This window comes from Chenopodium album, chromosome 7 (genome assembly GCF_948465745.1).
Source record: "Chenopodium album chromosome 7, dcCheAlbu1.1, whole genome shotgun sequence".
Classification (NCBI taxonomy): Eukaryota; Viridiplantae; Streptophyta; class Magnoliopsida; order Caryophyllales; family Amaranthaceae; genus Chenopodium; species Chenopodium album.
Window position 1 is genome coordinate 53,868,614 of NC_137840.1, and position 11,362 is coordinate 53,879,975.

General features: G+C 44.0%; 1 protein-coding gene across 1 annotated transcript; it reads left to right on the forward strand.

Moving 5' to 3' along the window:
* The first annotated feature begins 1,159 nt into the window (after positions 1-1,159).
* Positions 1,160-2,164, forward strand: LOC145640311 (putative nucleoredoxin 1). The gene has a single exon (XM_081691610.1). The coding sequence runs from the start codon at positions 1,160-1,162 to the stop codon at positions 2,162-2,164; it is 1,005 nt and encodes a 334-aa protein (XP_081547736.1).
* Positions 2,165-11,362: the final 9,198 nt, after the last annotated feature.

The window sequence follows — 11,362 nt, forward strand, 5'->3', positions numbered from 1 at the left end:
TTTGTTTGATTGTTTACAGAGAAGAGAGATGGATGGTGATGAGACAGCATCGAAACATTCGCCTGAATCAATATTTAGCTTCATTGATAATGAGGAGGATTCAAAGCAAAAGAAATATAAGAAATCAGGGTTTGAGGAGTTTGAAGGGGCATGGGAAGGCAGGGTTGAACCGTTGTTGAGTTGTATGAATGAGATGGATCATCAGTATCGAAAGTCTGGCGAAGTTGCTTTGAATGATCTCAAGGGTAAACAATACCTTCTCTTTGTTTGCTTATACTTTCATTCCCAATCCAGTATCGAATTCGAATTCGAATCCTACTATCCCCAAGATTTCATTCCTGCGTGTCATGATCTCTATTCTTATAGAGATGATTTCGAGATTGTTTTGGTTAATTCTACTAACACCAATCCTGACTATCCTTTCTTATTCATTTACCCTCTCCGTCACTTTCCTATGTCCTCAGTTGTCGTTCCATTCGACGACTATCACCGTCGTTCCTCAAAGTGCCTCTTTCTCGATGTTGCTCATAAAACAATGCTCGTTGGAGAACCCAATTCCATGTCTTCTTTAGTAGCTCATCTCAAGGAACTTGTGCACAATGGCTCATTTGACGCCTTACGTTCTTATCATAGGCTTTTGAAAAATATGTGGCCCGTCAACTCGTGCCTTCCACCAGTGACATGCCCTATAACTAGGATTTTTAAATGTGCCAAACCCAAATATTCTCCTGATATCAATGCCATGGTTTCTCAGTTACCTCCTATTCAGATTGGCCACACTTTGGATGTCAAGATGCTCTTGTCCGCTGGTTCAAATGAGCTTGGTTACCTTGTTCGAAAAGACGGTCAACAAGTGGAAATTGGCAAGGCGATTCAGGACAAATACTTGATGATTTGTTGTTTTCACGCTTTTGTCTTCCGTAGAGATTGGGATTCAGTGGCGGTTCAGTCTCTACTAAATACATATTTCGAACTTTATGCTTTGGGTGTGGATTTTGAGATGGTAGTGGTTGTAAAGATGAAGAAACTAGCTGATTACAAGCAGGTTTTTGATCATTTCTTGTCGGCCTTCCCCCCTTCTTGTTTTGTAATACCGTTTGAGGACTTGAAGTGTCGAGATTTTATATGAAACTACCTTCAACTCAATTATTTTCAATGCATGATTTTGGATAAGAAGGGTATGGATATGAAGAAGAACATTCTACTTCATGGAAATAAGTTTATGCGCTATTATGGAGCCGATGCCTTTCCCTTCACTGATGAGAAGCTGCAGGAACTTCAAGCAGATGAAGAACCGAGATGGAAAACTTCTTCCACTAACAACCTTGTGGGACTTTTGAGGTGCAAACTGTCTGATGTTCTAAAAAAGACCAATGCAGAAGATGGTTGTGGCACGGTGACGACTATTTCAGACCTCAATAACAAGGATTTTGTTGGGTTGTTCTTGTGTGTCAAAGGAAATTTCATTCCCAAGCTCAAGGAGGTATATGAACACTGCAAAACTCACCACAAGTCATTTGAAATTTTGCTGGTCTACATGCCCACGAATGACTCTCTTGACCCACAAAATTACAAGTTGTATGTTGATAATCTGCTGCAAAAGCACAAGTTATCCTTGTGGTATATGCCCTTTGATAATTCTGTAAGCCACAAGCTCTCTCGACTTGTTTTCCCCATAGAAGATGAGCTTATCATTTTGGGAACCCAGGATGCATCTATTGATCCTTATGGCCGAGATGTATTGAGCACTTTTGGAATTAATGCTTATCCATTTACTAGAAAGGAACTAGTCCAGCGGGAAGTAAACAAGTTCAAAGAACTCACCTTGGAGACATTGCTGGTGTATGAGTCACAGAGTTACCTTCTTAAAGGAAACACAAAGATTCCTGTAGCAGATTTGAGGGGCAAGAATATACTTCTTTGGATGAGCTCTCTTTCTCCCAGTAATATTTCTTTCTATCATAAACTATTATTATGGTACGAAAACAATCGAACAAAGAGTCCTGATTTTGAAGTGGTATTTGTTCGCAAACATAATTCCGCTGCAACTGATGATGATTTAGAACTGTCTGAAGTAATGCCATGGTTGATATGCCCGTTTATCGCTGATCACTCAGCTTCCATAGAAAAGAAACTATTTCCAGATGGGGGGCATATGTGGTGATGCCCTTGTTGAATTTGGAACAGATGGCCTGGTTTGTTCGTTTACCGCTAATGAAGACCTTCTAGATATTGGTGTTGATGAATCTGGAAAAATTCCATTTGGCCGTTCTAATCTGCGCCGCAGTGCAATTAAGAATCTTTGTCACCACCATTTTATACTCATGAATAATTATACAGATTGAATCTGTCAAATGTGGCTCTTTAGTACCAATTTCTTTAGAAATTGCTTAGTTTCTGGTATGTATTTTGACAAGTTTTAAGAGTTCCGTACTTTTACTGGAAAGATTTTCATTGCCAGTGTTGTTTTGTTGATAAGAAGCTATGATCAAGAAGCAGTTTGCTCAGTTGGTTTTTGAAGTAGTTTGCTCAGTTGGTTTTTGTTCTTGTTTTTATCAGTGTTTCTCATTTCTTGAATAGGCTTATTAAGGCCGATTGATGGAATGACATGGTGAATTCATGTGCCATGTATGAACTTCTTGAGTTACAGTAGTCATCTTATATCTGGAAAAGCTGTTTGCGTATAAAAATGCTGATTACAGCTGATTGATTGAATTGACAGGGTGGTTTTTTTTTTGGTTTTTTTTTTTTTTTTTTTTTTTAATCACTTAAACTTTCTTTTGTGTTTGATTTTAGGGTGTTTTTAATTTTCTGCTTTGCAAGTATGTCTTTGAATAGAAGCTTTTGAAATATAGTTAGGTTATATTGATTTTTGAGGTTTGCCTTGATTTATTTTACATTTGTATGTCCTTAAAATGCCTGACTACGTTTGGAAATCAAAAATTATATTATACCTTGCCTTTGAAATCTTATTCTCTATTGAAGCTATTGAAGCATGGTTAGGTTATGTGTTTGCCTTTTGAGGTTTTCCTTGGGGTTACTTGAATTTAGTATGTCCTTGGGGTTTTCGTTTCTGGATATAGTTTGTAATTGTGACCCTTTTGTAAGCTATTGTGTATGCTAAATTTGTGTGCATGATTGTTTGCTAAACCATGCGAAATTCTAATATATGGATTCATTTTTCTTATTTTCTTTTTGTGGTTTGAATTTCTGTCTGCTTTCGTTGCTGGGTTACTTGTTTCTGCTGTTCCCTGGATGATTAAGGTTTCAGTTGTGCTAAGTACATCAGACTGTACTAAGACTTGGTTTTACGATAGAAAAGATGGCATTAAAGAAGATCAGAAAATTGACTGATCATTCTTTGGGTTCGTGCAGTAGAAATAGCGATCAGACCTATGTATCTTCTAATGCGTGCATTTTTTGAGGTTTTTACATTTAAGAAAGTCAATTATTAATTTATTTATCTTGCTACATTGCTCTAGCTGATCTTCTACCTACCCACGCAATCAAGCCGGGGCTTTCTCTTGATTTCTCTGTGTTCTACTATGAGATCCTTTGATTCCGATTTCCTTTTGTGTTGTTGATTGCCATTTTCTTCTTCTAAATAGGTCTTATGGGCAATTTCTGATATTGGGTTTTAGTACTTAATATTAATTACAACTTTTTTTTTTCTTTTTTTTTTTTTTGGTAAAGTGAATGTTCTGTATTACGTTTTGTGATTTTCAGGCATGAATTAAGGATGAGAATTAGATCACTATTGAGGTGCTGAATTATAAGCTTGAGAATGGTATTTTCATTGCTTCTAATTCAGATCTTCACTCTTTGTTTCACTTTACAGTTCAGTTTCAATTTGTGTTTTGATAAATCATTGAAGTGATGTTTGAAATTTCTAATGCGCATTTGTTGGTATTGAATGCTGAACGGAAGTATCTTTCAGTGTGGGTTGTGGTTAATGATGGGAACTTCTGTGAAGAGAATTTTCTCATTTATTCTGGTTTGATATTGGTTTGCCTTTTTGTTAATCTTTGAAGCTGTGACTCTCTTCCTGCCTTTTGACTTTCTACTCTTCAAGATATTGTACATATTTATAAATTATATATCATTGTAGCTATGGATCTTCAAATAATATTGAATCTTATATTCTTATCCAACATTTAGATATCTAAAGGGCACAACTGAGAAGCAATTCCTGACTTTAGTTGCTGACTATTCTGTTCTGTGTATCGATTGATATTTTAGCTAGCTAAAATGCTTATATTACCTGTTGAATTGGTTCTGGACCACATACTTTCTTAATATTTCTTTATCCTGACAAAATCTCATTCATTACCCATATGTTGCAGATTTTGAAGAGTAAGGTTGCCAGTGTTAAAGTCGAACCTGTAGTTACAACTGGTTCAGGTGATGCATTTGTGGGGGTCTTTCCAACCAGGTTAACATCTGACTCAAATTAAGGTACATTACAGCAGAACTTGGAAAGATACATGATAGTGCTTGGCTTCATTCAATAAAGCTTTCATGTTTGTTGAAAGATGCAAGTTATTGAAAGTTGGGATGAGGGAATGATGGAGACTTTTTAAGGGTTGGGGTGGGGGGAGGATTACGAACTATTATTTGGAGACGATGGAAATAGACTTCTGATCATGTTTTGATGTACCAGTTGGAGCTAATACTCCCAAGTTGGAACTAATATATTGATAATCCATTGAGCCAATATTCAAGTCATTATTTTTCTCTTAATGTTGCTATATCCAGACTATGAAAGTGTAGAACTAATAATTAATATCTAAAAAAATATATATTATCCTGCACCAATGTTTGTCCACAATTCTGGATAATTTGCATACCAGCTTATGTTCCAAATATTTATTACTGCATATAAGTCAAGTTTATTCCTTATATATGGTACAGTTCGTCAACCATGAATACACAACAAAATCAGACTGGTGTTATCATCATGGACTTTAGGAATGGAAGGTTGAATGTTTCTGCTGGTATCCAACATTCCAAATATTGTCTTGTAACAAATTTGATTTATCCGTAACACCACCAAAAATTGTATAGCTTATCAAAAAAATATCTTAAACAATTTTTTTTTTCAAGTATATGGTCTTATGGAGCACAATGCCCACTTGCATTGCACACACAATGCGTCTGTGTCTAAGCTTGTGCCAAATATTGTCTCTAACTATTTCTTGATGTTTGTGTCACTAAGTTTTACTTGCATTTGCTGTAGTCTGCCTCTCAGAATAGACTTAGAGCTAGCAAAAGAGTTTGCATTAAGCAGTTTGTGCTTTTTTGATAACTAATGGGTTGACACCCCTTAATCTAACAAAGTCCATCTGTTTGGGTCCAATTTATCTAATTGGGCCTAGTCATGTATTTGGGTCCAATTATCTTATTGGGCCTGGTCACTAAATGACTTCATATTCCAAGGTCAAAGCCCGAGCCTCCAATCAAGCCAAGTCAACCAAGAGTCCTTTGGTCCGAATTGCCATGGTCAGCCCATGACTATTTAAAGGCCCAATTGCTCTCCTCTCATCATGTGCAAAGGTATAAAAGCCTTCAATTCATTCATTTGTAGAGAACAACACAACAAAGCCTCAAGCATTAAATCTCTTGCATAGCTTTTTCTCTCTAAACACTGTTTGACTTCGGCATCGGAGGGGTCTTCCTCGGATCCACCCCCGAGGCCAGTTTACGTGTTTTAGTTGTGCAGGAAACCTTCGGCCCAGCATCAACTGGACCGGACCAGTCTTCAGCCACTTCAGCGGGCCTTCGGCAAGGCCCCAGTGTTTTCATCCGAAACAATTTGGCGCCATCTGTGGGGAAGACTTTCAAAAATCTTTAAGCCAAATCTCTAATCAAAATCATCTTGCAATCATCTTAGTAGCAATTGCTAAGAACCGCAAGAGCAAAAGCCTCCGTCAAGGAGCAGGCGAAAAGCCTAAAACTCCTACACCATCACCCTCACCGGACCGGAACTCTCCCAAGGGTGTCAGTTCGGGGGGAGGATCATACAGGGAGGATTCCCTTTCTCCCGTAATTCACAACTCTCATCATAGGCCGAGTCCCTCTCGGTCTAGCAGAGGTCAGTCCGATCATAGGACTCATTCAGTGCCCCAAAGCCAACCATCGACCATTCGCTCTCATTCCCACACTCAGCCGAAGACCCCTTTGACGGGGCCCAGCTCGGAGGAGGTGGCGAGAGCGCTGGCAGTGCTCATGGAGGCAATGAGGGCACAAAATATGCCTCCACCTCGCGATCGAACTCCTCCGCATACCCGGCATCAGCGGAGGAAGCTAGACCATGATGGTGGGAAACCTCCTTCCTTCCGGGAACTGGAAAAGTGGGAAGAGGATACCTGGAGAACTGAAAGAGAGAGGAAAAAGAACCCTCAATTTTTTAGAGGATCCTCAACCTCCCGACCGAAAACGCATAAGAGCAGCAGCTCAGCTTCTCGGCCAGAATCTGCTCGCCGAGAACAACCTGAGACTGTCCGCCGAAGCGTCCTCGACCGACTCGGCGGCAAGGAACCGAGTGTGCACAGTCGCCTCTCGTTCCCTGCAGCCGAGGCCCAAACTTCCCAGCCAGGGACGAAAACCACTCCTACCTCTCTAAGAGGGCGGAGCGCGGTCCCTTCGGCCAGGAACAAGGGCAAGGCCGTTATGCTACCCACCAGTTCCCCATTCGAGCAATGGATACTGGAAGGGCACGTGCCCACGGTTAAAATACCGTCGCACATCACGTATGATGGGACTTCGGATCCGAAGGACCACATCGCCTCGTATGAGGCTCATATGCATCTTTGCCCCAGATCCGAAGCGACTTGGTGCAAATATTTTCCAACCACTCTCAAGGGGGTCGCGCAAGCATGGATCTCCAAGGGAGTGAAGCAAGGCTCTATAACAGGGTGGGATGATCTGTCCTCCAAATTTAGGAGCAAGTTTTCCACGGCAAACCGCCGAGAGAAGACTACTGCAGAACTCATGGGTCAGCAACAGGGGGAGACCGAAAGCCTCCGAGACTATCTGACCCGTTTCAGCAACGAGTCATCCAGCGTCTCTCAGCTGGACCAGGGGCTAGCCGTTTTTGCAATGCAGAATGGCCTTCAGCCTGGGAAGTTCCTAGACTTCATGGTCATGCATACCCCGTAGACCTTGGAGGAAGCTCTAAACGCCTCGGATAAATTCATCCGAGCCGAAGAGTGGAACAAAACAAAAACCCAACCTCAATCTGGGGGAGGGAAGCAAAAACAAACACCCTCGTCTGAAGGCCAAGGCCAGAAGACAAAGGGAAAGGCCAAGGCCTCGGAACAATCTTCGGCCAACGAGCCGAAGAAGGAAAAATCTGCCTCAAACACAGGCAGATACGAGTCCTACACTCCGCTCTCTCTTCCACGCGCCAAAATTTACAGCGTGACGAAGGAAGAGCAGAGTTACCGAAAGCCGAGACCACTCCCAGAGTGGTATCAGCGAAAAAATAAAAATCAGTGGTGCGAGTTCCACGAATCTCCGGGGCATAACACTGAGGAGTGTATCCAACTGAAGGACCAGATCGAGGACATGGTCCGGAAGGGATACTTGAAAAAATACATCGCGGATCACCGCGAGAAAAAGGAGGCCGAGAAGTCAGCAAAGGACCCTCGGCAAGACCTCGACTTCCCCCGAAAGAACAGTAAAAATGCGGAGGGAAAATTCTCTCCGATCAATGTTATCTCGGGAGGAATATGCTCTCGGAGGGAACACAAGCGACACCTTAGGGCTCTGACCCACCAGGTGAACAACGCTGACATTCAGCCTCCCCAGTCGCCGGTGCCGAACATGACGTTCACAGCCGCCGACTGCCGGGGGTAACGTTCCCTCACGAGGATCCGTTGGTGATCATCGCCACGGTGGCCAACCACGACGTCAGCAAGGTCCTTGTTGACGGTGGCAGCGGAGCAAACATTCTGTTCCGAAAGGCCTACAATCAAATCAAGCTGAAGCCCAAGCACCTTACGCCGGTACCCTACCCGGTATCCGGATTCAATGGGGCTTCAACTTATCCAGATGGGAAGGTGACACTTCCTGTCACCATCGGCTGCGATGAGGCAGCCAGGAATGTCATGACTGAATTTTTGGTCATTGACGCTCCTTCAGTGTACAACGTGATTTTGGGGAGACCCATAATTCACGAGATCCAAGGGGTCGTCTCAACTTATCATCAGCTGATGATTTACGTCTCAGACGCCGGCTTCCCCGAAAGGATCCAGGGCAACCAAAAGGACGCCCGAAGGTGCAACTACCTCAAGCCATCCACTAGTCGCCCAGATGACGATGACAAGGATGAGGAGGAGAAAGAAAAAGAAAGAGGGCCCAACACAAAAAAGCCGAAAGGCCTAAGTGCTTCGGCCCAAGGTTCTGTGCCCAGAGAAAAAGGGCCAGAAAGGGAAAAGGCTAGCTCTTCATCTGAGCCGAAAGACTCAGAGAGCCAGACGAAGAACAAAAAGTCTAGGACGCCTGCTGACATAGACAGCAGGCCAGATTGTGAAGAGTCCAGTCCATCAGCAATGGACATGGACCAGCAGACTGAAACGGTCGAGCTGGCCGAAGGAGACGCTGAGAAATGTGTAACAATCGGGATGGACCTTGATCCGAACACCTGTTGTGAACTTATTCAGCTCCTCCGGGACAACAGAGATGTGTTTGCTTTCTCGGCGGCTTATATGCCCGAGATAAGTCCAGACCTCATCTCCCATAAGTTTAATGTTGACCCAACGTGTCGACCAATTAAGCAAAAGAAGCGGAATTACTCCGCTAATAAGAACCGAGACATCGCAGCTGAGGTCAAAAAGTTGCTGGAGGCAGGCTTCATCGAGCCTTGTCAATATCCAGAATGGCTGGCAAATGTGGTGATGGTTCAGAAGGCCAATGGTACCTGGAGGATGTGCGTTGACTTCACGGACCTAAATAAGGCTTGTCCGAAGGATTTCTATCCCTTGCCGAGGATCGATCAGCTAGTCGATTCGACAAGTGGCCATGCCTTTCTTAGTTTCATGGACGCATTCTCGGGGTATCATCAGATCTTCATGCACCCCGACGATCGAGCAAAGACGGCATTCGTCACGAACGCCGGGGTGTACAATTATAAAATGATGCCCTTCGGATTATAAAATGCGGGGGCAACCTATCAAAGGCTGGTGGATCAAGTTTTCGCCGATCAAAAGGGACGAAACATGGAAGTCTATGTTGACGATTCGATCGTCAAAAGCAAAAAATCTGAGGACCATGTTAAGGACCTGGCTGAAACCTTTGCCACCTTAAGAAAGCATCAAATGAAGCTGAATCCGAAGAAATGTGTCTTCGGCGTGAAGTCGGGGAAATTCCTTGGGTTCATGGTCAGCAAGAGGGGGATTGACGCCAATCCCTCCAAAGTCAAAGCAGCGCTTGACCTTCCTGAGCCGAAAACAAAGCGGGATGTTCAGCGGCTCACCGGAAGAATGGCAGCCCTCTCGAGGTTCATTTCCAGAGCTTCGGATAAGGGGTTACCTTTCTTCAAAGCCCTGAAACTCCCGAAAACAAAAGAGCTCGTTTGGGAGGAAGAGCAAAAAGAATCCTTCAAGCAGCTTCGGGAGCATCTGGCTCAACTCCCAACGCTGGCTAGCCCAGCAGAGGGAGAAGCTTTGTATCTGTACGTGGCTGTCAGCCCAGCCACCATCAGTGCAGTGCTGCTGAGGGAAGAAAACAAAATTCAGCAACCGATCTACTTCGTCAGCCACACGCTGACGGATGCCGAGACTCGCTACCCTCTACTCGAGAAAGTCGCTTTTGCGGTAGTGGTAGCTGCTCGGAAGCTGAGGCCCTATTTTGATTGCCATCAGATAGTGGTCTTAACTGATCAGCCGCTGGAAAAAGTTCTCGGCAAAGTTGAAAAATCTGGTAGGTTGGCCAAGTGGGCTTTTGAGCTCACCGAATTCAGCATCAGCTACCAGCCGAGGGCTGCCATCAAGGCTCAAGCTCTAGCGGATTTCTTGGCCGAATGCTCGTACCAGGAGACGCTAGACAATGAAAGGAAAATCTGGACCGTGTTTACGGATGGATCCTCCACCGTAAATGGTTCGGGGGCAGGGGTAGTGATAACCTCTCCCGAAGGTAAATCCTTTGAGTATGCACTACAATTTTCTTTTAAGGCTTCGAACAACGAAGCTGAATATGAGGCAGCAATCGCTGGCCTAGAATTGTGCATCTCCCTGGAAGCCGAGCATGTCTGCCTGAAAACAGACTCTCAGCTAGTTGCATATCAGATTAGTGGCAGCTACGAGGCCAAAGAGCCCTCCATGATAGCCTATCTTGCCAAGATCAAATCAGTCATTGCAAAGCTGAGAACTTTTGAGGTTCAGCTGATCCCAAGGGGTCAGAATACTCAAGCCGATGCACTCTCCAAACTTGCCAGTTCAACTCTCACTGAGTTGAACAGATCTGTATATGTGGAAGTGCGTCGAGAAAGAAGTGTCGACGAAGCACCTGAAGTGTGCTGCGCTGACCCAGAGCCTAGCTGGATGGACCCCATCCTAGCTTTCAAGCTTCGGGGAGAGATTCCCGAAGATAGAATTTTGGCCTCCAAGCTGAAGAGAACCAGCTCAAGGTTCGTTGTCTTCAGGGGGGAGCTTCTGAAAAAGTCCTTCTCAGCCCCATTGCTGAAATGCGTGGGACCAACAGATGCAGATTATATCCTACGGGAGATTCACCTCGGCATCTGCGGGAACCACATCGGGGGAAGGACCTTAGCCCACAAGGCATTGAGGGCCGGATATTACTGGCCCACCATGATCTCAGATGCTAAGGAGCTGGTCCGGAAATGCGAAAAATGTCAAAAATTCGCACCAGTTATCCATCAGCCAGCTAGGGATCTTCAGCCGATCCTTAATCCACTCCCGTTTGCCCAATGGGGACTGGATATACTGGGACCATTTCCAGATGCTGTGTACCAGAAAAAATGGCTGACAGTCGGTGTTGACTACTTCAGTAAATGGATCGAGGCCGAAGCAGCCTCGAACATTACAGAGCAAACTGTCAGAAAATTTATCTGGCAGAATATCATCACTCGTTTCGGCATCCCGAGAGTATTTGTCTTCGATCATGGGAGGCAATTCGATAACTTACCGCTGAAGCGGTATACAGATCAGTTCGACATCAAACTGGCATATTCAGCGGTATGCCACCCGCAAAGTAACGGACAAGCCGAAGCTGCAAATAAACAGATCCTAAATGCCCTCAAAAAGAGGGTGGAAGATCAAAAGTCCAAGTGGCTGGAGGAGCTCCCAGGAACCCTTTGGTCCCTTCGGACAACTGAAAAAGAGGCAACGGGCTATTCACCTTT

Coding starts and splice junctions, on each gene's coding strand:
- LOC145640311 (XM_081691610.1), top strand. CDS start 1,160: ATGATTTTGGATAAGAAGGGTATGGATATGAAGAAGAACATTCTACTT.